General features: G+C 40.8%; 1 protein-coding gene across 1 annotated transcript; it reads left to right on the top strand.

Annotated features, from left to right (window-relative positions):
- The first annotated feature begins 1,183 nt into the window (after positions 1-1,183).
- CNN3 (calponin 3) lies at positions 1,184-24,355 on the top strand. Its single transcript, XM_032695982.1, has 7 exons — positions 1,184-1,337; positions 19,225-19,346; positions 19,795-19,861; positions 21,047-21,184; positions 21,688-21,804; positions 22,529-22,675; positions 23,240-24,355. The coding sequence occupies exons 1-7, from the start codon at positions 1,281-1,283 to the stop codon at positions 23,585-23,587; spliced, it is 996 nt and encodes a 331-aa protein (XP_032551873.1). The 5' UTR covers positions 1,184-1,280; the 3' UTR covers positions 23,588-24,355.
- The last annotated feature ends 1,804 nt before the right edge of the window (positions 24,356-26,159 follow it).

The raw sequence follows: 26,159 nt of genomic DNA, 5'->3' as shown, positions 1-26,159 counted from the left end.
ACTAACACTGAAGGAAGCACAGTGCTGTATTTTCGGATCAGTACTTCATTCAATGGACCAAGTGTTCACTGCGTACTTGCTTTCCAAAGCGACTTCAGTGCCGAAGCCAGTCGTGGTCCACCGCTGGCTGCCAGGAACAAACGCTCCCTGGGCTGGATCCCGTGTAATCCCACTGGTATGCCCAGCACGCAAACCTTGTGTGTGCCCTGTGCCTTCCACAGAGGTTTGGGACTCCCACGGCTGAGCAGTCTGGCCGCCCTCCGCAGAGGCCACCAACACAGCCCTGCGCTGTCCATTAGAGCCTTAACGCCGTAGGGAAGGGGGTGACCCGCACCAAAATCCGAAGGTGCTGGCTCCCACGGGATCCATGGCCACAACGTGGAGCAGAGGAACCACGAGCTCGAAAAGAGCATGAACCCGTCGTCCTGCGACACTTTAATCTCACTTCGACGACTTGTGCACTTTTCCCCTCCCCCTTTTCGCTATCTCCCAGCGTTTTTCCAAGTTTCCAGAGATTCAGTAACCTTTTAAAGGAATCTCACAAGCTGCTCGGGCCCCGGGGCTGCACATGGGAGCTCTCCCGGGAGCCAGCCCTGCCCGCGGCCGGTACCCCTCCGCCCGGGCTCCCGAGCGGGATCTGTGGCGGGGGGAGCCCCCGGTCCCGCACCGTCCGGGAAGGGCCCGAGGGCGGGCATCGCCAGGAACGGAGCGCCACCGCCGTCCTCCCCGGCTTCCCTGCGCCTCAGTGCCGTCATCCCGGTCCGGCAGGAGCTTCCCACCGGGTACCGGCCGCTCGCTGACCGGGGTGGGGAGGCCTTGCGAGCTGCCGGGCAGCACCGGACCGCGGCCGCCGTTCCCTCGCCCAGATCCCCCCCTCATCCCCCGGGGGCGCCGCGTGCCGCAGAAATCCGCGGCGGCGGCGCATTCCGCGGCGGCGGCCCCCGCTGGCCAAGGATTCCTTCCCGCTGACGTCCCCCCACTCCGCTCCGCTCCCCGCCCCGGCCGGACCCCCGGGCGGCGCCCGGCGGCGGCAGCGGCGGCGGGCGGGGCGGGCCCAGGCGGGGCGGGGTCCCCTCCCCGCGGCCCGCGCCCCCTCCCTGGCGGCCCGGGGGGGCTGCCCCGGCCCAGGGACGCGATTGGCGCGCGGCGGCTCCGGCGGCCGCGGGGCCGGGCCGGGGGGGAGGGACTAGAACTTTCCGCGGCCGCGGGCGGACTCTCGCATCAGCCCCGAGCCGCCAGCGCCCGCGATCAGCGCCCCCAGACCGCGGCAGACCGCCGACATGACCCACTTCAACAAGGGGCCCTCCTACGGGCTCTCCGCCGAGGTCAAGAACAAGGTACGGGGGCGGCGGCGCGGGGCTCGCCGGGCTTTGTCTGCGCCGGGACGGTGGGGCGGGACGGGACGGGAAGAGGCGCGACGCGATGCGATGCGGGGCTTCGCCACCTTCGGCTGCTGGCGGGGATCCCGCCCGGCGGGTGGCGGCTCCCGCGCAGGGATGCTCCCGCCGCCGGCCCGGGACAGCGCTGCCCTCTGCGGCCCCGCTCCGAAACTCGCCGCCGCGTGGGAGGCTGTAGAGCTGTCAGCCCTGGGCGGACCCGCGTGTGGACCCGCGTTTCGCGCCGCTGCCGGGGCTGCACCTGCCCATGCCGGTAGCCGCGGAACGGGGCATCCCGCTCGTCCCTTGTCCTCCCGCCGGGACCGCGCGGGGCGCGGCACTGGGGGGGGCAGCCGTTCCGGGGCCGTGCGGGGGCCGGCGGAGCGGAGCGGGGGACAGCGGTGCCCGGCGCGGCTGGGCCGGGCTGGGCGGGGTGCAGTCGGTGCCCCGAGCGGGGCGATGCACGGCCCTCCCGCCCCCCGCATTCCTCCCGCATGACATCATGGGACATCACGGGCACGGGCGGGCGCGGCCAATCGGCGCGGGCCCCGCACAGACGCGCATTGTCCGCCCGCCCGCCCCGCCCCGCGGGGGCGCACAAAGGAGCGCGGAGCGGGACCGGCTCCCGGCGTCCCGCAGCCTTGCGCCCCGCTGGGAGCCCCGGAGGCACCGAGAGCCCCGGCGGCCGCCGCGGCGACGGGCACTGTGGTTTAGAACGGGCAGAAAAGCCAGAGCTGACAGCAGCCGGGCCCCGGGGTTGCGCACGGCTTTGCCGAGGTTTTTCTCATTGTGGAACAAAAGGTGCCTGATGTTGTCCTGTTACATTGACTGTTACCTTGCAGCGAACGATTACCTGATAAGAGGAAAAACTTTTGCAATAAAAATGACACCGTTAAACAAGCGGGGATAAGTTGGTGCTCAGTGTCTTTATTCACAGGCTTAAATTCTAAACGTGGTATTTAATAACCAGTTGTTTCACACACGGCTGGTTTCAGGCTTCAGCAAATCCCCAAATCCTGTTTGACTTGTAGCTGAGTAGAAAGGGGAGGAGGAAGAAAAGTAGTTAACTTTAAACATTATAATTTATGCTTTACAAAATAAAGTTTTGTCTTTTTTTTTTTCTCTACTGGCTTTCTCAGGATAGTTGTGGGTTCTGCTTGCAAAGTTTGATGACATCATGTAACCAAATGTCTTCCAGAGCAGTTGCTTCCAGCATGTAACTTAGTGATTTGTCTACACCGTTACACTAAAAAAAAGAAAAAATAACCACCTAAAAAGAAGACTGAAACATATGTTGTGTATTACTGCATGTGAATTAGGAAGAAAGTAGATGCTCTTCTACTTTAAAAAATATTGACAGACTCATGTAGCCTTAATGGTGATCCCTTAATGGGGACAAGATGGGAAGAAGGTCTTTGTTCTTTCTTTCAGTTTCTTATTGTCATCAGCTTCCTTAGGGCCTCCTGAGAGGAACTGTTCCAAGCCCGTGCATTAACAGAGGGTTGGAAACTGATGTATTTCATGGCTTTATGCAAAGGGCCTTCTGCTTCATCCTGCTGAGTGTTGTTTCATTCGCCTTCTCTGCTTTCTTCAATGCCAATATTACAGAAGGATGGATGTTGTGGGGCAGCTTCAGTTTACTTGTTTGTAGACTTCTGCTGCAGTCCTTGGAAATGTCAGTGCAGCAGTGCCATAGGAAGTAATTCAAGTGTGCCAAAGATGAATGAACTCGTCTCCTTTCAAAATTACAAGCAAACAAAAAAACTGCAATGAACAACAGAAAATCCAGAAAAGGTGTAGGTTTGAACTTTTAGAATGTTGCTTTTATTGTAAGAGATCGAATTTCAAAACAATTATGTTATATACGGGTACATTGGGTACTTCTAATTTAGTGTCTTTCGTGTGTCTGTGATTATACATGTGTCTGTTTCTCTGTATAAATCTAGAGTATCAGCAAATAATGTCTCTCTAAAGATCAGAAGATCCTTTTGTCTCATGAAGATTTGAAGAGCAACATCTAGTTTCCCACTTTTGGGGCATCAGTCTTTGCTACTGATTGTAATCATGCTTTCTAAAACACTGGCCTTTGTGCAAGATACTGTGTTAGGGGCTTTTTATTGTGGTGTTGGAGTAGTGTTTGTAAGTAGCTGTAGTACCTCCCTACTTGAATAACAGTTAATGTTAGATACCCTTGTTTGAAATTTTCATTGCTAATCCCCAAATAGTGTTTTTCTGCAGAAAACAGGCATGTTCATAGCTATGCTGCCTGAGGGTCCAGCTGTACTGGATAAAAAAAATCACTCAGTTTTGGTTTTTATTCTTTATTTTCTCATTTGACATTGTATTAGTGTTCAGAGAGATCTTTTGTTTACTATGGTATTTGAATAGATGAATACAACATATCAAAATGCTTTTTAAGAATTTTATTTAATTGATAAATTCAAGATTCCATCTCTAAGCTTAAAATATTTTTTTTGTTTGGTGTTTAGGGCTTTTTTTTCCCTTTTTTTTTCTTGTCCTTTTGAGGCTCTACCCTTCTCGTTTTGCTCCTTACCTTAGTTCACACCAGTATGGTGTCTGGTCTCTGTTATGGATCTGTTTTCCTCATTCCTACAAAGCAAGCGTGGAATTTGTGTACTGGTTCCCAGCTGTAAGGAAACTTGTCTGCATGAGAAATGTGTAGGTAGTCAAACTAGTGTAATCCCTTTGAAGCTGATTCTCTGTTTACTTGAGATCACAGAAGATATTTGATCCAAAATAAATATTCAGTGAGGAGCCCTGCAAGCTAATTGAAATGGATGGTTTCTTCTGCAGGCAAGAAATAATTTTCTTCTTGAGCAATGGGAGAGTTTCTGCAGTACATGAGTTTAGCATGGCATGAGATGAGGATGCAATTAGGTAAAGCTACAAACTAGTTTTTATATTTGTGTCTGATTTGTGCTCCATTGTCTTGCTGCATAAGGTGTGGAGCAAACAGGAACATTGGGCAGGAGAAGGAGAGGTTCCAGTTCATTCAGTTGCTTCCTAGTGACTCCACCTTTCCCATGGAAATGTTATTTGTATTGGGCAGGCATTTATCTTCTCCTTCCGCTTATGTTTGATACACTGCCAGTTTCATCTTCATAAGAAAGTAAGGATGGGCAGAAATATGGTTTGTATGGAGAGTTAAATTTTGCATAGCATTTGATTATTCCATGTCCCTGACCTTCCTTCCAAGCCACCCCCGTGTCGGGAAGCTGTCACTAGTCAGTACCATTTTCCAAATTTTTTAAAGACAGCAGAGTAACTGAGGTGAGTTATCCTGTCCCTGCAGCTGCCACCCTGAAAGGTCAAGCACGAGCAAGATGGAAGAGAAAGGGAAACAAACTTTTTAAACAGAAGGCTCTTAGACAAATGAAGCCTGCACACAAAATATCTCCCTATTTTGCAAGTGTGCAGGAGGACAGTAGTACTTCCTGCTTTCCTTCTTGAGGGCAAATACAGATTAATGAAAAATAATTGAAGTGTCTGTGGTGAATAATGCTAACTAGTCCTACTTAAGAATATTGTGTTCCCCTTGCAACTGCTGAGGAGAAAATTCTTCTCCAGTATTTTACTTACTACAGACCAAATAAACAGATTTAATTGCTTTGTCCAGAAATTACTTTCCTTTATAAATGTTTTTATCTGGGAACCAGATTTGAATCATTAACTTTCAGATTTTTTAATTAGTGATTTAATAGTGAGGTAAGTTTTGGCTGCCTGTAGTTGAACTATTAGGCCCTCTCCTTCCTCTTTCTTACCCCTCCTTTCAAAATAATATCCTTTTCCATCTCAAAATGCAATTGTTCATACCTTGTTTTACTCTTCCATATTTCTTCCAGGTTATTCACAAAGCTTTAGATTTGCTCACTGAATTTTATTACTGTTAGGTAAGAATGTTTGCTGCTGATAAAATGCATTTCTATTAATGTTTTCTGAAATTATATAATAAAAATTGAGACTGTATTTGATAAAGGCAATGAAAACATAGACTTTGAGAGCAGAGGAGGAGATCCTCTGTCATCATAGCTGACAGTATATGATCTCTGCACTCCCATTTTCTTGTGCGACGGTATCTTTGTAACTTTTAAATAAGTAATATCTTTTATTTACAAGTTTTGAATTAAATTCAGGTGTTTAATTTAAAATACAATCAGCCTGCATGACCATTTGCATTATACAAATCTTCATTTTGTTGCATAGGGAATAAATTTAAAAATTAATATTTTGGTACTGTCAGAAATATAATAGAAATTCATACTGAAGAGGGAATTCCAGAGGAAATGGCCGAAGACTTTGTAAGAGAAAACATTAAACTACCAGCTTGCTCCAATTAATTTGTGTTTTCTGATAGTTGATCATAGCTCTTGAAGGTAACACTTCCTAGGTAAGCATCAGTTTCACTGTGGAAAGCATTAAAACTTTTCTCGTTGTGTCCAATTCCTGTATTTTTTCCAAAGAACTGTGAAATTTTTTTCTAGCTGGATGCAGGCTTTGGTAACAGATCTGCAGTTCATAACTTTATCTTTTATATTTGTCAACTTCCAGAAATCTGAATGTGTTAATCTTCAAGCATCCTGTTTTTTAGTGGCTGTTCCCAGTCCTCTTTTATAATTGTGATACACAGAGATAAATGAGATGCTGAGTGAAAACTTCTGCTATAGTTTTAGTCAAGAAACTGCCAACTAGATGCATAGAATGCATTTGACACAAGAGAAAAGTACTTATTGGTACAGTTTTGATAATTAATTCAACAGCAAAACTGTCCACAAAACATAAATATGACAGTGGAATAATTCCATAGCTGAACTTACAGTCAATCAATGTTTGGCACAATAACTAGATGTATCACTTAACAACACATTAGGGATATAAACAATGACAACTTTTATTTTGTCAGTTAGTCTTAAGATGCATTTTTGTAATGTATCAGTAACCAATTTGTGAGAATTCTTCAACTTATTTAAAATATCCCTGCTGGTTACTTCTTTCTGATACTTAGTTTCACCCTGACTGACAGTATTAAATTTCAGTAACTTGGGTTCAATAACAAGTACTGGAAAACGGTCCTGCTGCATGCTGCCCTCCACTTCCAGATCATGGAGTGTTCCTTTTCTGGGTAGAAGCCTCTTGCACTTCTGAAACTGCTGAAACATGAGTTGAACCTCTTGCTGGAAATTTTGCAGAGGAAATTTTTTTTAAAGAAACCCAATCAATCACTGGGTTTATTGAGCTGTAGTAACCTATTAATTTGTATTCTCCTATTGTAAGATCCCATGTGTAAAGAGTTCTCATGTTGACTCAGAAGCGGTATTAATGCAGTAGTATTAATGCAAATTAACATATAGCTAATCAATAGCTGTATGTTTTGGTTAGATTTTTTTGTTGTTGTTAAAGGAGGAAGGTATTCCAGCAGTGGAGAATCTTAGCTGCAGTATTTCCACTTACCTTCATCCTTTACTGTCTAGGATCTCAGTGTGTCTGCTCTATCTTGATGTGTCTAATCAATTTTCCTCTTTCACTGTTACCATCTCAGGACAGGTCTGCTCTCTTAGGCATGATCAGGAGCAGGTTTCCAGTTCTGTTGCTACTTCAATAGAAGTATTAATACTACAGCAGTAGTAAGTAGCCCCACGAACAGTTACAGACTGATTTGATGGAGCATTGGGTTGCCAGTTCATAGCAATGATACATCTCTTTTGACAAGAAGCAGAAGCAAGTAATTTTTCATGGAAACACTTCTCTTGCCAGCAGCTTGGATATTGGCACTCACGCCACTTGTTTAAAGCCTCATGTTTTTAGCCAAACATTGCTTGTTCTGTGCACTTGCCAAAGTCCACAAACATGGAGACTCGCCTTGAGGAGCCCTTGCACAACCCCACAAGGCAGACATATCCTGTACTCAGTGTCACTGGTCAGTAGCCCCTGAGTAGATGAGATCAAACAGACCTGTGAAAGTGGCTGTCCCAGTGACATCTGGCAGTTGTTGCTGTAAACCACTGACACAGGAGTTTAAATCCCCAGTAGATTTTGACACATTGTCACAAAGCTGGCAGTTGTCTTTTGGAGGCCTCATGTGTCTCAGAACTGTCACTTGGAGCAGTGCACAGCCACACTTGACCTACAAGGCATGTGTTGCTGCCCTGTGAAAAGCCCTGAGTGAGGGATGTAATTGCCAGGTCTGTCTCTCAGCTTACACCCTTTTTTCTAGGAGGAAGGGATGAATGGTATGAGCTAGCTGGGATTAGCTACTGCTGCCTCATGAACATCAGAGCAGAGGTGGAGCACTAGACCAGTCTGCTCCTGTGGATGTATGAGGACAGCACAGATAGAAAGTGCTAGTGCTGCCACCAGCAAAGCACGGGGCTAAGTAAATGAAGAGTAAGGATGTTTCCCGAAAACTTTGGTTATGTTTAGCCTTAGTTCTGCACTTTCAAATATAATACATGCACAGAAAGTGCTTTAAATATGTTCTAGTGTATTAATGTATTATAGTGACCTTTTTTTGTGGTGGATTAATAAAATTTATACCGGTGACACAAAATCATAAAACTTGCTAAGGTTAATTTTTAAGGGTATAAGTATCAAGTCTTGCATCCTTTTCTTGCAAGCTCATACCTCCTATGTTAGAACACTTCTGAAGAGAGCAAATAGAGTTTGACAGTCATGACAATTAAATAGGATTAGCAGTCTCAGAAAATAAAAAGTGATTTGCATTACAGTAGTGCTTACTTGTTTAAAATTTACAAATGAATGTACTCTTTGTGTGGTTTTAGAGTTTGATTTAGTTTAAAATTTAGAGAAAAATACTATTATAGTCCTGTTGCTGAGTTAATACCCTTAAAAGATAATTGGATGGATGTATTTTTTTGGGACAAAGCACATCATGGATTTTTGTCTCACCTTGTCTTTTTTTGACAGAACATTAATTTGGAGGATTTTTCTTGTCTCCAAATAATTTATAATTTGCCTTGGAAAATGAAAGATAGAAACTTCTTTGTACTCAGAATTATTAGCTTCTGTAGCTGCATAACACCGTATAGACGGGGCATCTGACACATCCTTTTAAGGCAAACTTTGTAGAGATTCTCATCCCCTATGGAACTGTACAGGAAAGGCCTTCAGTAAAAACGGGCTTGAGGCCAGGACACGTAGGGCAATTTGAAACAGATTTTTTCTAAGTGAGATCATGTGAAAATCCTTTTTCTTTTCTTTAAGAGGGACTCTTTTGCTTAAAAATGCTTTTTGTAAGTATCTGATTCTAAACAACTGTTAACTTGTGTAGCTATATTCAGCAGCAAATGCTCTCTTTTGAGTAAATACTTTTGGTTTTGCAGTAATGCCTCATAGTAACTTATGTTGGTGTTTCTATTTAGTGGAGTTGAATTACAGTGTTTTTCTCAAAAACAGTTTTGACTTTCTTCAGATGGGTGGTTCTATGTTTGGGGCATTTTTTCTGTTAAAAAACCTAACAAAACAAAAAAAGCCGGAATAACTAATTTTTTTCTCTCTCTCTTTTCTTTTTTTTTTTTTTTTTTTTCTTTCTCCTCCTCCTCAAGCCAGTGCAGAGTTTAGTAGATATCTGGAGGGGAGACATAATTAAACTTCTTGTTGCTTATAAAACCAGCTCTTACCCAAAGCGGATGCTATTCTGGATGTATAAATTACAAAGACTCCAAGGCATTGGTCACGCTGGAGGAGCTGGCAGTGAGAGAAGGCCATTACAGTGAGGCATGAAGTGAGGCATGAAGTGCTGCTGTCACAGCCACGGTCTAGTGCCCTGTTTGGACTCTCACCAAATGCCGTGCCTGGTCCCAGCAGCAGGACCAAGCATGCTTAAGCCTTGGGAGGCTGAACTTGCTCTAGTCACTGATACTTGCTCGCTCCTGGAAACCAGACTTTGACCATTCAGTACCTTTGCTGCTTCCCTTCCAAGAATTGACCCTGTCCTCTGGGGTCAACACATGATTTTTCTTGAGGATTTTATTTAGGCAGACAACCTCTTGATTACAGAGTAATCCTTAAGAGGTATAGTGAAGTGAAACTGTATGTGGCTTGTGCGTACACCCTGCAGAACCTGAACAACAAGTATTTTCCTAGATTTGGGCAAAAACTAAATATTTCTGCACTTCCTTGCTGTTCTGAAATGCTTGCGTGAAGGTGGAATCTTTTCTATTGCAAATCCTAGCTGGCTGAATTATAGATGAATTCTAAAGAAATCTTGCTGCCCTGCTTTGCATATTCGTGCCATGGCTTGTGCCATGATAAAAATGGACATTACTACTGAAAAAACCTTACTTTGCTTTTCTCCTAAGAAAGCTCTCCTGTTATAGTGCTTTCCTGTTGATATTTCCACTACTACAGCCTCTTATTTATAGACAGAGAGCGTTATCTTATTCAAGCAAAATCAGGAACACTAATTTAATTGAAAAGTATTTTTCTGTTGTCCCTAATCAGTTGACTAAATACTAGAAGCCTTCCCATAAAAAGGTAAGACATAATATACACGTGCATTTGGGAAGGGATTTGGTTATATTTAAATGTTGATGGTGAAAGGCAACTCCTACCTCTCTGCTAATACGGACCCAGAACATTTTCCTTCTGTGTTCTGCCCATGCTTAATGTGAGTCTGAGCCCAGGCCAGTACACACCAAGCAGAAGGATGTGTTGGAGCAGTACCTGCACTGCAGCTCCTGCTGAGATTCTCACTGCCTGACCAGCCTGAGCTGCTACTGCTTTGGTTAACTTCATAACCCTATGGGGGATCAATTTGAAGTTCTGCTGTATATCGTATCTGAAAGTCAATACAGTGTTAAGTCAACGAGAAATATGTAGTTCAGGCACTTATCTAGTGTTCTAAGACTAAATGTTCTTTGCTTAATTTTGCAAGAAGCTGTTCCCTTACCTTGCTGACTTCGCTGTATTAATCATGCCTCATACAAGTAAAAACTACAAGAAACTTATTAAGAAAATAAAGACTAATGCCTTTTTATTATGATCTATCTTAACAGCAACCTTTATCATTAATAAATGATGGTAGGAAAATGTTTGTGGTATGGAAAGCTACTTCTACTTGAAAGAGTCTAGCAGGTTTTAATAAAAAAACCCCAACACTGTGAGATTAAATATAAGAGGTAAAGTACTGGTACTGAGCATTTTGTTGTACAGAAGAATAATGGAACCTTAATAATTGAGGCTTGAGATCTCTGCCAGTCATTTGCAGCACAGCATTGCCCACACTTTCTGCTGCTTGGGTATTTCAAACCTACTGTCAATTCAGGTGTGCAGTATAATGAGACCACAACTTGCCTGAGTTTTAGATGCCCTACCCACCCCCAGCAGTGCCAGCTGTTCTTTCTGCTCATGCTTAATTGCTGAAAAGTGTTGATTTGGAAGTTCCTACAGGGTGTTGAATCAGAACCCCTTGCGTAGGAGTTTGACTGTCTTTCCTTCTTTCACAGTAGTACTTTGTTCTGTACTCATAAATTTCAGCGTAGCAGGCTTATGGCTTGATTTGTACATTACTAAAACTACATTTTTGTTAAATAAAAAGTTGAGCTACAAGTTCATCTAATCATAAATTTTGTCACTCTGTCTTACTTTTCTTAGACTTTCTTCAGTAATCTACATTTCCATGGTAGGTCTTTAAAGATGAATATTACTAGAAAATTAAGTAAACATTTTCCAACGTGTTTATGGTCATCACCTATTTTTTAAAATATCGTTATAACACTTTCTATGTGGTTAAAGCACAATTTGTCTGGGTGGCCATACCAAAATATTTTTGGATGTTTTCTGGTTTATAATCAACCTTGTGCGTCACTTACTGAACTTTAACTGGTCAGAGATATACATGGGAAGGGAGAGGGTGAGCTGGAAGGCCAGGAGCAGCAGGTTATTATTTTTTGTGCCAAGTTCATTCTTCCAGTATTTTTGCTTGCAGTAAAGCTAGCTGAAGCAGCTGGTAGACAAGGTCTTCTAAAGCTTAGGTTATAAAATCTCTATTTATCGTGCTTCTGCTAAGAAAACTAGCTATGGGGAAAATTACCTTAACCAGAAAAATGTGCTATTTGTGAATTGAAAGATTTTTATTTACTACTTTTATGAAATATAAATTTAGGCAGACCTTGCTATCTAGAAGCAGCTAAGGAAATTCTCAAATCACATCTTTCAACCTAAATTACAAAAAAAAAAAAGCCAGATTGAATCATTATGTGCAAAGATGAAGTGGTGGTAAGAATGAGAGAAACCTGTGTTTTCTTTATGGATACTTATCCCAGGCACCTCTCAGCCTGTTCAGCTAATGTGAGTTCACAGAATTAAACTGTCACTGGCTGACAGGCAACCAAGTAGTATCAGTGGGAAACATTGAGCATTATCAACTGGGAAATGCCTGTTACCTCAGGACCTGCCATGTCATCTGGTTCATTTTCCAGTCGAGCCCGTGCCTGGGATCACACTTGGCAGCAAGCAGTTAAGTGTCTCAGCTTACTGTGTGGGGGCAAAAGAGGAGCAACAAGAGCAGAGTCTTGAGGTTTACCTTTGGGAAAAGTGCTGAGAAAATGCAGCATGGACTCTGTCTTAGCTGGAGAGGAAGAAAGAATGTGCATTTTGAGAAACGTTTTTTGGAAAATGTGCAGCAAGAGACATCAGCTTTCTTCAGCCAACTGTTTTGAGAGGTGCGTTTGAGTTACCAATTAGCTGCTTGCTGCAGTAAAACTTAATTCCTCTGGTTTTGGTAAGAGGAGATGGTTAGAAGAGAAGAAAAAAGATATGGAGAGACTCAGACTGAAATAATCAGATTTTGTGGTCCTATTTGGAAGGTGAATTTGGAAGACTTGGCAACACAGTTGGGCCTTGGAGAAGGTCTACAGAGTCACCATACAGTTTGCTTGTGAAATTAAATATTTTAAAAGCCATTCTATTGGGGAGAAAAATAAGTAAACTTGAAAGAATATATAATTTCCTGAATTTCTGCGGTAGCAATAGATTAGAAAAGTATTCTGAGAAAGATCAAGTGATCATTGATGGTACTGTTTCTGTTTGCAGGCTCTGCCTAGGCTTTGAAAACTACTGTTCCACTAGAGTTACAGTAGTTGTCTCAGGAGACGCTTCCTGGGTTACTACTAGAAAAATTAAATTGTTTTCAGATGCTTTGGAATTTTTTTTCTGTTTATGCACCAGATTGTTCTGTAAGAATTTTTTTTCTTCCCCCTTCAGAACAAGATTAACTAAGCATCACTGTTGTCTGTCAGTATGGCAGACTACCAGTATTTTCCATGCAGCACTCAGCATGTTGTTTCAGAAGACATCACTGCGAGTGATGTCAGAGCCTGCCCAGATTTGCTGTGTCATATCAGTCATACTAGGGGCACATTTCAAAGCAAGGAGGATTCAGTTCCCATCAGGGAATAACAGGCTTTTGTGCATCAGGTTAGATTTTAGCTGAGAAGACATTTCATATCCCACTGGTTTTTTGAATGAAAACAACGATTTAAAATAGTAGGTAGTGACTACTACTGAAACTGTGTTCTATGAAGAAATTTAAGTAGTTCAGCAATATACAGACTAAATAAATAGTGCAAAAGAACTCGATACCAAGAAGTATAATGTATGGTGTCATAACTGGAAGATGCTACAGTTGACAGTGGAAGCTGATGATTAAGGAGAATTTGACTTACAAGCCAGAAAACTGTGGCTATGACAAGACATGATAAGAATAAGAAGTGCAAGGAAAATGGGGAACAGTTTTGAATGGGTGAAGATGTTGCAGTAGCGCAGCTGCCAAGAATGAGAGGGAACCGGCGTTCAGTCCAAGGGCAGATGTATGTCCAAGTTGTTAGTGCACTCTGGGAGAAGAGATGGTAGCATTTGCTTCTTGAATAGTTTGCAAGCTGTCACAAAGTCTTACTGGACAGCCAGGAAGTAGGACACTTAGTTCTTCCAGCCGGCCGATCTGGCAACAAACGCCTTGCATGGCTACAGGTATCTGTACTTGTAAGATGATTTGGAAACTTTGAGGCATGGCTTGTTCTTACTTCACAGAGTTTAAACTGGTGCCTATGGGAAGAATGCCAAGAATTTTGGATGGATGCTCATCCATCCCTTCTTTAAGGATTGTAGCCTAAATTTTGATTTACAGAGAAAACAGTGAGATGTTGGCAAGGTATCAGTTATGCTACACATAACAAAAAAATACCGTTGAATATTAAGCAAAATGGATACAGCTGTAAAATTTTTGTGCTAAGTAGCACAGTGGGATATAGTGAGATCTTTCAATATTAATGTTAACACAGAGTGTTCTCTGCCTTTTTGTACAACAGTCCATAATGACAGAAAAAAATGCGTGTTAAAATACTGAATGGTGGCTTTCAGTTTTCACCTGGATTTTTGCATTCCCTTTACCTTTGGGTTTCTTGTGGACAAATATACCTCCTCTGACATTTGTTTTGCATGCAGTCCAGGTCAACATACATGAAATTAACAGGGGATTTTAATTTGTCCTTAGGTGAAAGGTCATTGGGTTGATAGCTCATGTGGCAAGAAGCTTCACTTGACAATCGTCTTGGTACCCTGTCATTCCCTCTTCTTACCCACTTTCAGTAAAAATCAAACCCTTGTATTTTCCCTCTGTCTTAGGTCCTCTGTCTCAACTGAGAGGGTATGCTAATTATTTACTCTATGATTAAATACCCACTGATTGTGTCATTGCCACTCTCTGTCACCTCTGCAGCTGAAGATCAGATATTTAACCTATTTACACCATAGAATTTTAACCAGAAAGTTTTAACTTGGTTGTATAATTAAAAAAATTAGAAAATCCCTCTCCCTGCTTATGCGAAGAACGTACTGTTCTGTGACTCTTTCTTGGTCATTCCCATAGCTAGTAATTTCTTAACACTTTTCTTGTCCCAGGTGTTTTGCCATGTAAAATTTAGATATGAGATTCAGAACTGTGTTCTGGAACAGCAGGTGAGGAACAGGAATTTTGGAGAAAAATTTGGGACTAGCTGTGGTCTGCCTGACTCCCACTTCTGAGCAGTAAGGGCTTCCACGAGCTTCTGCCTTGATACCAGGAGAGAATTATGCTTTCATCTCTCCCCATATTATCATAAAGCCTTAAAAGGGGGAGCAAAAAGATCTCTTCACAAACTAGAGCCAGGCAAACAATAAAGAAGTTTCAGCATTGGTATCTTTGGCCTCAGCAGGACAAATCACTGCTCAGGGTAGTACTTATTTCAATGCAAAGGATGTTTGTACTCAGCACTAAAACCACAGCAATTCAGTTTCACTCAGATAGTTCCAAATTAATAAACATTGAAAAGTTGATATAGGACCAAATTGCTGTTTAAAGTTAAAACTGTACAACCTTAGGTCTTAAAACCTGGAGTTTTCCATTTGTTATCTTTATTCGCTTTCAGTAGTTTATGATCTAAATGTGAAATATTAAAACCCCTGGCTAAACATGGATTAAATTCAGTACAAGATGAATATGCTCCTCTAATTATTAGAAGTTCACTAACCTTTCTCCACTTTTTTTTTAATTTAAAAGCTAGTAATTGTGTGTCACTTTAAACAAAAATATGGGCCATACCAAATTTCTCCCAGTGAAGAATGTTAACATCCAAAACTTAGAGCTTTATCTATTTTTCTGTTCACTTTGGTGAAAAAGTATATATGTAACCTCTTCCTATGCTATCTTGGAGTAAAGTCCTGGTTATTTCTCTTACTGTACACGGCCTTGTACTTTATTTACCTTGGAAAACCACAGCATACAACCTACTTTGCTACACTTTTATATGTATATAAATCTTAGGTTTTGTTGACAAATACAGTTCCCATGATAGAGTTGTTGATGCACTTTGACAAGCACATGCTTTTTTTGTTAAAACTCATGACTAGAGAGCAGTTTTATTCAAATGCCTACTTTTTTACTGCCTACTTTAAATTTAGCATGCTGCACTTTAAACTTTTGACCCCTGCTGGGAGGAGAAAGCCTAAAGCTTTAGTCAAAAATTTAATCAGAACTAAGAAGTGCAAGCTGATATGACATGATGTGCAACCTTGAAAGTTTTATCTTTTTTACCTGCTTTTTAACTTATTAAGTTTTCTGTTTGTTACTCCCCGTGTAAAAAGCAGTGCAGTGCGCTTAAACTCTTTCTTGAGATACTGTTACACTGTTTTTCCAGAGTAGCAGCAATATGGACAATTGAACTCTTAAACTGGAGATTTGGCATACATGTAGCCCTTAGCGTACAGTTTGTACTGTGTAATTTGGAAAAGATTAGTATAAAAGGACAACTCAAAGTCCATATGCTATCAGTTATGGTGTGAAATACTGTTTAACATCATCACTCAAACTTAACATGCTACAGGGACACTGAGTAACTTCAAGGGATACAGACAGATCATTAAAACTGGCCAATATAACTTAACTTGTTTCCAGGAATTCTTATGCTTGATAAAAACAGTGATGATTGCTGTTCTTGTACTACAGAGGGAGGGAGGGTTTTTACACTGTAAGAGGTCCCAAACAGGAAAGTCCTACCTGAACAGAACTAGGTGTGAGAATCAGATGTGAATTTGCCAGAGGAATCAAATTTAACCCAAGGATTCTAGCCTGAGGCATACATTGGCATAAATGTATGTAAATAGGTTTGTAATAGGCAAGTAACACCTAGGATTTTCCTTCCACAACCTTGAATCACCTATAATTTTGACCACTCTTATAAACATTAGTTTCCTGTCAAAGATATTTCTAACTATTTAATGTGTATCTCTGAAACATCAACAAAAAGAGTAGCATTTACAACTTCATATATCTCTCAGCATTTGTGAGAAGAAAGTAAAGAAATTAGTAGTTGGCTTCCTGCTATCTTATTTTAAACTTTTATAAAATCTTTATATCCGTTGCTACAATTGAATAATTTCTACAGTATTCTGAAACTGTAGCTTTTTTTCATGGCACTGATGGTACTTTGAATGAAGCTGCTTAGCTACTGCTTTCATCTTCAGTAGACAATGTTTTCTTTTTCTGTAGACTTCTAAGACTTAAGTCTCTTCTGTGAAAGTTCAGTATTTATAAAGGATCAAATGTTGGCACGTTGATAAGTAGTAGTGGAAGAAGACGTAATTTTTTACATTTATATCGAAGCTTCCAGCTCCACCCCGTAGATAGCAATCAAAGGAAAACTGGAACAACTCTGATATACACATGTGGAAAATATGAAATATTCACTAACTTAGTGTTACATAACTTCTAGTTGTGCCACTGGGAGTAGAAGAGCTAAGAATTCAGAGCAAGCATAATGCCTTGCTTCTGGTAGTACCTGACCTGTCACTCTTCCTGTTTTTAACCCCTTCTTCTCACATGTTTGAAACCTGATTCTAAAATTTTCACATCCCTAGCTTTTCAGGTAGATTGAGTATAATTTGCAAAGAAACTAGCACCCGTTTTTACTTTTTGTAACCTAGTTTCCCACCAGCTCAAAACATAGAACAAAAATGTTACCATGTTTAAGTCAAACTACACAGTAGGTAAAGACAACTCCAAAAACTAGCAGATTTAATAGTAATGCTTTTAGTGGCAATAAGACAAGTCTCCTCCCATGTATAAGCATTTTTTACTTCCTATCTCTAGATAACCACTGTAGTGATACCCCAAAACAATTTCAAGCCTCTTGAAAAACTCAGGATTTGAACACATGGTAAAGTACTCCAACATAAAGTAAATACTTTTCAGAAGTGATAAAATTCCATCTGATTACTTCTAAATTCCCCAAGCAATGGAGGCAGCAATTTAATATTCAGTTCAGTTGTAATCTCACATATGGAATGCACTTAGTATTAAATGAGGAAAATTTTTCCTTTTCTTTTATATGCTTGCCAAGAAAGATTAAAATAGCCACACTTGAAGAAGTCTTTAGGGTTCTTACTCTTATTGGCTTCCATATTTACTGACTGAAAAGAGAAAAAAAACCAGCTATGTCCTCTATGAAGCTGTGAACTTCAGTTGGTTTTTCTAGTCTGCTTCTCATCTTAGCTATCTAATATCCAAAAGGTGTGATAAAAAAAAAAAAAAAAGTAATTTTCCTTGTCATCTTGTGCAGAATACTGCACAAAATTTTACATCTTAATTATGATCTGAATGTAGGGATGAGTATGCTCATCTGTATGATGATTACTATGCTGATCTGTAACTAAGGCACCATAGCACTACTATTACAAATAGTCTAAGGAAAATAAGTATTACTCAAGCAAGTTTTTGAAGTAAAGCCAGAGATACAGGAATTTTCCATTCCCCTTAGAAGAAAAATAGAGAACAGAGTACTGTAATTTTTAGCTTGGTCAGTTTGGAGTCAGGGATTACAAATGCTAGCCAAAATGTAGCAATTGCTTCTCTCCAAGTAATTCAGATAGGTTGGAATTATAATCTCTTGCAGTATAAATATAGCTGCTAATGGCTGTCCTTCCTGGGCTGAAGTCTTAAGACTATATGTAAAAAGTCTGAAATTTACATTTTGATGTGAATACGAATGGCTTTACATGAGTTTCTTGTTAGAAATTTGTAAGCAACTGGTGTAGCTGAGCTGATTTTCCATGAGTTAGAAACACTGCAAGTACATTCTGTGCTTGCCTGTCAGGTTTCTCACGGTAGCTCCCTCGCACCCACCTTGCTCACTGACCCGTGCGGGACAACTAATGAAGGTGGGAAAGTGTTGCCAATCTCTGCACTAGTGGAGGTTATTTATCCCACACAATCCTGTGCTCAGATTACTTTTTCTGCAAACAAAACAAGCTGTGTTGCTTCCAGTGATAGAATCCCTTTTGTCCAACTCACCAACATTGAAAAGTATTGCAAAGGCGATGTGTTTAGGCTGAAGGAAGTTTGAGCTGCTTTTTGCTTTGTTCAGAAGAAGGGAACAAAGGGCAGAGTGGAAGAATATGGACGCTGTTGGCAGCCAGCGTTGTCGAAGTTCACTGGTTTTAAGCATTCATTTCACATGGATTGATTTCTAGTGACTGAAGCATAAACGGACACACAGAGTAGTGAAGTCTAAACATCTGGAAAAGGCGTTTTTAAATCACCTTGCTAATGACTCTGGGCCTCTGCTTCATGCCTTTTACTTGAAAGAGTATTGCAAGTTTTCTTTCTTTGCAATTAAAATATGAGATCACAGTTTATTCCATCAGTCTTCCACAGCAAGGTCAAAGAAAAGAGAAATAGCAGGCATAACAAAGGTTAAAATTAAACAGACAGAATCCCCAGAATCCCTAGCAAGATAACTCTTAATGGCGTAGCAACACGGGAAAACTTAATAGGTCATCTCCATTAATCATAAACTAGCTATAAAACCAAAGGCACCGTAATCTTCAGCTTCAAATCTATTATATAAAATTTCCCCTGTAGAAATCTACATGTGAGCAGTAGTACTGATGGTATGGCAATTCAGAATTCTTGTGTTCATAACACACTATTTCCCCTTTTTACTTCCTGCCAAAGTTCAACTTGAATCGAATATATTTTCAAAAAAAGTAATTCCTCTGCAGCTGTCAAAAGACTGTTCACGAGCACCAGCAGTTCTTACCCTAGAAAGAGTGCTACATGCTTCAAAGTGCTTTTTGCAAATAGACTTTTAGTAAAGCCATGGACATTACAGTTGAAGTACTTACATCTGTACTCTGATGAATAAAATACAATTTAAAAATCCAGCAGTAAAGTTACTGGATAACTGCTATAGCACACTCTGAAATGGATTTTGGGGGGGAGGGGGAAAGAGTTGGAGATTTCTCTCCTGAAGTAACTTTATAATTGCTTGTGTTACAGATTGCCCTGAAATATGACCCCCAGATAGAAGAAGATCTGCGTAACTGGATAGAAGAGGTTACAGGGCTGAGTATTGGTGCAAATTTTCAACTGGGATTAAAAGATGGCATAATCTTATGCGAGTAAGCATTTATTAAGTAACCTTATTTTTAGGAGTTTTCTACTTTTGAGGAAATAAGAACGGACTTTCTGAAGGTTTCCCTTCAAAAAACATCAACAATAACAGTCAAAGATAGCTGACTGTATGGTGGGACACTTCTTTGAAACTGTGGTAAAAATGAAAACTTAAAACTCCTTTATATTTCAGCAAAAGATTTCTAAGTATTTCTAAATTTAATGGTGAAGCTCATTTCTATCATAATCAAATGGCACACAAAAATTCTTACGGTCTATTAGACTTGTTAGACCTGAGATCTGAGCTAGGCTCTCTGTATAAACCAAAAAATTAACCATTTTGATGAAACTAATGCAACTAATAAAGCATGAGTGAAAGTATTATATAATGCCTGCACAGATGGTATAAGGATGAGATTTACTGTTTAAGCATTTCCCTCTTTTTCACCTCCCCAGGCTTATAAATAAGCTGCAGCCAGGATCAGTGAAGAAAATTAATCAATCAAAACTAAATTGGCACCAGGTAAAACAAAAAAAACCAAACCTAGAACTACACCTCTAACCCCTTCAACCCCCAAACAATTCTTTTGTTCTGTATTAACAAATTTGCTGTGAATATGGTACATCTTAGTAGCACCAGGTTTGCATATGATACATATCCAGCAGTTGAGGATTCTGCACTCATGAAGTGTTTAACAGAAAGCAGCTATGGCTGAGGTGGCTCATCAGTGGCAGCTGAATATTAACAGCAGTGCTTTAGCTGTTCAGTGAGGTGTCAGATGGAAGAAGAACTTTGAGTCCTATAGCAAGGCCTTTTCCAAGTTAAAAAAAAGCTGTTTACTTTTTGTTAAATCACAAATGAGTTTTCTATCCAGGCAGTGCTGCAAGGTGTTAGGTCAACAGCTTGCTTGTACCTAGACATCGCTGTATGAAGTGTCCTCCTGAGAAAGCATCTGGAGAGGATGCAACATGCATTTAGAACAGCCTTGGAAGGGTTGCTGCCTAGAGTTGACTGCCTTTGCTGTTGCTGAGTCTTGCTTCATACTTCTATGTCAGCCTCCTTGTTTCCTTGGCATTGAACACTTCTAAATCTGGCGGAGGATTTTTTTTTTTTTTAAATTTTAATACCTCTTAAGACTTCAGAAGGAAAGATGAGATTCGGTCCTTACTCCTTATTGCTTTCCAATTTCTACAGCGCTTAGTGCTAACAAACCCCAAAGCTTATTTGTCCCAGGAGGTGAGCAAGATAATGCCTTCAGTCCAAGTTAAATCTTCTTACTATCCACATAGTTCTGGTTTTATTTTATTCAAAATTATCAGTTGCTGAAGTCAAATAGCATGGCCGCTATGTCAAATTTTCCAATTTGAAGCAGATTTTAGATTAGAATTTCTCTTGGAAGGGACACACAGTTGAGACAAGTTTTCTTATCAAAGCCCACTCTAACAAAGTATATAATACTCACTGATGGAGAGATGCTAGGCTGGATAACCCCTTAGTCTGATTTCTGCAATCAGTATTAAAACTAACAAAAAATAATCCCAGACTTCCCACCAGTCACTTAACCATGCCAGCTATTTTGTTGAGTTTGCACAAGGCAAAGAACTTGTGTAAAACAAGCAAACAAACGAACACCAGAAAGCTTTAAAATTACTTAGTTTCTGATTTGAAACACTGAGTAGAAAACTGGCTTTTTTTGTTTCTGTTTAGCTGGAGAACATTGGGAATTTTATCAAAGCTATCCAAGTCTACGGCATGAAGCCACATGATATTTTTGAAGCAAATGATCTTTTTGAAAATGGAAATATGACTCAAGTACAGACCACTCTAGTGGCATTAGCAGGTCTGGTAAGTATTTGTACCCCTGGAGTTGGCACAAATCCACATGCCAGTCCAGATGCACCCTTACAACCAATGTAAATACAGAAAACATCATATGCAGCCTGTCAGGAGAGGACAGACAGTACTGAGAGTCTGAGATGGTACACAGAGGTTGCACTTCAGTGGGCTGTGAGCTACCACAACCCCAGGGAAGGCTTGGAGTTCAGACTGAGTGTTCCTGATTGCAGGTGGCCTTGCTCTGGAGGGGATGTGCATAACACAAAACAGGGGAGGCTCACAGGAGAACACCAATCCCTGCAGAATATCCTTCTGACTGCAGGTGGATTGCCATCTTCAAATGGCATGGGGAAATATTACTTTCTCTCAACCCAAACACGCAGTCTGTCGTAGAGACAGACCTGCTTATAGCATCATTTGAGAGCCCAGGGTGAGGGCTGTAAAGCCAGTGTTCCAGTAATAGAAAACATACTTCAAACACTGAATACTCTATTTTCCATCTCCTTAAATAGGCAAAAACTAAAGGTTTTCATACTACAATTGATATTGGTGTCAAATATGCAGAGAAACAAGCACGAAGTTTTGATGCAGGAAAACTAAAAGCTGGTCAAAGTGTAATTGGCCTGCAGGTAAGTAGGAAATTCAGATTTGCAGTTAATTTGTTACATTTGAGAACAACTTTCTTGTTTTGATTAACTGATACATTGTTTGTGCAAAACCAGCTGCAGAATTACAATATATTCTTGTCATGGAAGGAGGAATGAGGTTTTAAATCTTGTAAGCAGTTGATTGGCTTTATAAATTCAAGTGACTCCCCTGGAAGATTAATTTGTTTGTTTTAAATCTGCTATAAGAGTGATAAGGAGGAAATGAACAGCTAATATTAGCAGTGTCATCTCTGTCTTTTAAAGTGGTTTTAAGCAGGAGTTTTTGGATAGCTAAAGCTCCTTGTATGGTAGAAACTTTTTTTCTCTCCACTTTCCTTAGTAGTCATAAAAACCAAAATAAAATCTTGAAATTCCTGTGGTAGAGAAGTTGTGGCAACATATAGGAGTCACTACCATCAAAGGTAAAAGTTACTTATTACATTTTGAGGCATACATCCATTCCAATTGCAATGCAGTTGGGCACGTGCCAGTCATTGAAATGCCTTAGGATGACAGCTGCCTTTATTTTTCCTTTTGAAACTCAGTAAGGAGAAAGGGTAATTTGTTAAGGTATGGTCAAGCTACATGAGGAAAGCATGCATTGAAATTACTTTACAGTTACCAGCCATATTTGTTTCCTTAGACTATGCTTAATGTACAAATAAAAACCATTTTTTCTGTCCACCTCTTCCTTCCTCCAATAAAGATGGGCACCAACAAGTGTGCCAGTCAGGCAGGCATGACTGCTTATGGAACTAGAAGACATCTCTATGACCCAAAAATGCAAACTGATAAGCCATTTGACCAGACGACGATTAGCCTACAGATGGGCACTAACAAAGGAGCCAGTCAGGTAAGCAGGACGGTGTGTGGCCCTTGCACAGGGACACAGCTCTCAGCCAGGGAGAGCCGGTGGCACAGGACAATCTGCAAGTGGCACACAGCACCAAAGTCTAACAAGCAGCAGCAAGTGGAGACAGTTCAGCTGTGCTTTTATGCAGTAATTGAAGAACTTGAATTTCTTATCATTAACCAGTGTGTTCTGTACTGAATGTCTTCAGGCATAAAAATGACTTGGTGTTTCTAGAATTTCTGGCTGGCAGTGTTATACCAGAAGAAAACAGTAACTTCATTTCAAGTTACTAACTAGAGAGAGGCAAAGAAGAAATTTCTTCCAGGCACCACCTTAGTCACAGTACTTAGTATATTCTTTCCAAAGAGGAACATAAATTGAAGCTTTCTGCAAGGACTTTTTTCTGTGAGTTAGCTACTAGTGAGCGCATGCTGCTGTGCTGTTTTGTTATACTTCACTTCCTACTTTCTAGCACTTACAGTAAGGTGTAGTAGTTAAAATCGTAAATCTAGTAATCACAGCTCTTGACCTTCTTACTGAACCTCTACAATCCTGTTTTCTTAGGCTGGTATGCTGGCACCAGGTACCAGGAGAGACATCTACGATCAGAAGCACATATTGCAACCTGTGGATAACTCAACTATTTCATTACAAATGGGTACCAACAAAGTAGCTTCACAGAAGGGAATGAGTGTGTATGGGCTTGGACGGCAAGTGTATGACCCCAAGTACTGTGCTGCACCGACAGAACCCGTCATTCACAACGGCAGCCAAGGAACAGGAACTAATGGGTCAGAAATCAGCGATAGCGATTATCAGGCAGAATACCCAGATGACTATCACGGAGAGTACCAAGATGACTATCAAAGAGATTACCATGGCCAGTACAGTGACCAGGGCATTGATTATTAGCTTTGCATCAAAAGTTCAGTATTAGTCCATTATTTTATTCAGTAAGAACGAAACTAGCCTTGTGGAATTGTTACTTGTCTTTCCTACACACTACGCTTAATGTACCTAAAGAAATACTACCTTACATACATTCCTTTTTCCTTTCTCTGCCCTTTCCCTGTCTAGTTGCCTTTAGTGCTGTAACAGTTGTAGTCTACAGCATAAACAATAACTGCATATGAAGTAAAAGGAATACTGTGAAAGGGGGAGTGCTCTCGTACAGCCAGGTTGTTTAATAAGGAGCTATGCATTCTCACAGTCTCTACATAAGTAGGTATTTACATACCATGTTAAGCCTTCATTTTACATATTTACAGCTTTTCTGTTTTCCAGAGGAGATAAAAGAATTTCATGCTTAAAGTTACATGTGGTCTTTGCCAATTAAATTTAAGATATCCCATTAGTGATTTAAATATCATTGCTATGTTTCTAAGGTATTGTTTGCTAATGGTAAGTCCTACATTAGACATAAGCGTACATTTGTGATTGTGTATTCATTCCATTATCAACACTGACCAAACTTAGAAATAGTTGTCTTACTAAAAAGGGAGCTTGTACAAAGTCTTGAGCCAACAAAAGTCTCATGAGTGATGGTGCATTTACCTTTTATTGTGCCATATTATATCCATGTAGAAATGCTTTTTTTCTTCCTTGAACTGTATTTATTGCCACACTTCTCAAACTGATCCCAGTGTATTTTTATAAATAAATATTTTTTTCTTAAAGGTATGTAGAAGATCTTGTCTCATTTGTTATGCTACCATTCTTAAAGATTAGATGTCAGAATAATTATTCCCAAATCAGCATCACCTTTGCCTGTGTTAAGGGTAATGTTGAGCTCCTGTCTGGAGCAGTTCAGGTTCATTCTTTTCCATCGGATTTAATCTAACAACCTTGTAAAAATCTCCCAGGAATGAGTGACACTGACTTAATAGGAAAGGAATGTAGCTCCTTCACAGCTGAGTTCACTTCCCCTCTTCATGACTGTGAGGTTATGACCAGAGATCCTTAGCTGTTCACTAAATCCCTGCCGTTTTCTCAAGGCCAGTGAGGATCTGCACATACTTATCGCTGCCTCTGCTTCAGCCTACAGCCTTTGTGCCATCACTTGGAAAACTCAAAACACCCTTGCTTTAGATTTCATAAAGAGATACCCGCTCTTTGTTCCTGCTGGCCTGCAATTTGAGTTATTTGGTTACTGATAGCAGAGCTTTATTCCTAAATGGAAGATGCTTTCTTCCTCATCATAGAGTGCAGACAGGCTGTACTAATTTACCTGCACTGTTTATAAAAGAAGGAAAAAAAGAGTATGTATCAATGGGGGCCAATGTTGCAGCTTCTAACTTCTGCCAAATTATTAAAGGTATCTAAAAAGTGTTTACTGCAGTTTAAACTTACTGCATTCACATATGAAATGTTTTATACTTGCAAGTTCTGGACTTCTGAAGGATTCTTCCCTCAAGACTAGAAATTGTTTGTGCTTGTTCCATTAGTTTCTTTTATCATTGAGTGTGATATGGTGATCTGACTTTCAACTGACCTGTTTGTTGTGTAAGTCTTAAGCTTATTTATTTCACAGAATTTAAATTAGAAAGGATCTCTAGACGTCACTGGTCCAAGCCCTTCATCTGAGGCAAGAGAATTTTTAGTAAGACATCTGTTAAGACCTGCTCTCCTTGAATGATACTATTTCTCCCCCTTCAAAATAATAGCATCTAACAACGTAGAACTCTTGTATTGAATGCTGAAAAGCAGTTCTATGATCAATAGCAAAAGCTTTGTGGTTTTTATAGTTTAGGTGAAAGCAGTGTCTTTTTTTTAGGAGCCTGACCATGCCCTGCTTCCTGCTCTTTGAGTCCAAAACCTAGGCTTTAAACTGCTTGCACACTTTTATCGTGTATTTGAAAAGAAGAAACAGAAGAACCACACAAACTCTTCTCAGTATGCCTGTTTTCTTCCACCCACAGAGGTATCCAGGGGAATCATAACTGAATTGAGAGGTTGAAGTAGACACCAAGCAAGAGCAAAATCAAGCTGCCTTGCTTAAAACAGTAGGCTGCAATATTTAGCCATTTCCTGGTAAACAGACACCAATAGTCCCCATCTCCTATTTTTAAAGAACATAGTTATAGAAGTACCTTTCATTCCACTGAATCTTCCATAGCTGCAGGAAAGAAGAGTCCACACAGTATTGGGCTGCTTTGCAGGGCAGGTATTAAATCATTGAAAGTGGCTTAGACCACCATCAGAACTAGCTCCTGTATTCCCAGGAGCTGTACCTACATACAGCTTACTTTATAGTTGCCTGACTACAATATCCTGCAGGGGAAGAGGAAGACAGCAGTCAGAAACAAGCACTAAATAGCATCAGCTTCTGTAGCAGTGCCTTATCCCCCTAACTCAGGTGAGGACTCCTGCCATACAGGAATGGTACAGCTGGAGGTTGTTGACACAATTGCTAGCATAATGTATGTGAGACTGGGAGGTCTTGTGTTCTACCTGAGAGCTATAAAGCTATCCTTGTATACAAATT

The sequence above is a fragment of the Chiroxiphia lanceolata genome, chromosome 9, assembly GCF_009829145.1.
Source record: "Chiroxiphia lanceolata isolate bChiLan1 chromosome 9, bChiLan1.pri, whole genome shotgun sequence".
Taxonomy (NCBI): domain Eukaryota; kingdom Metazoa; phylum Chordata; class Aves; order Passeriformes; family Pipridae; genus Chiroxiphia; species Chiroxiphia lanceolata.
Note: the sequence above shows the minus strand (reverse complement) of the source record. Positions and strands in the feature narration are given on the sequence as shown.

Excerpts from the sequence above, each read along its gene's own strand:
- CNN3 (XM_032695982.1), top strand. The coding sequence starts at position 1,281 with ATGACCCACTTCAACAAGGGGCCCTCCTACGGGCTCTCCGCCGAGGTC. Across the intron at positions 21,185-21,687 it reads TAGTGGCATTAGCAGGTCTG|GCAAAAACTAAAGGTTTTCA; the intron begins GTAAGTATTTGT and ends CTCCTTAAATAG. Across the intron at positions 21,805-22,528 it reads AAAGTGTAATTGGCCTGCAG|ATGGGCACCAACAAGTGTGC; the intron begins GTAAGTAGGAAA and ends CCTCCAATAAAG.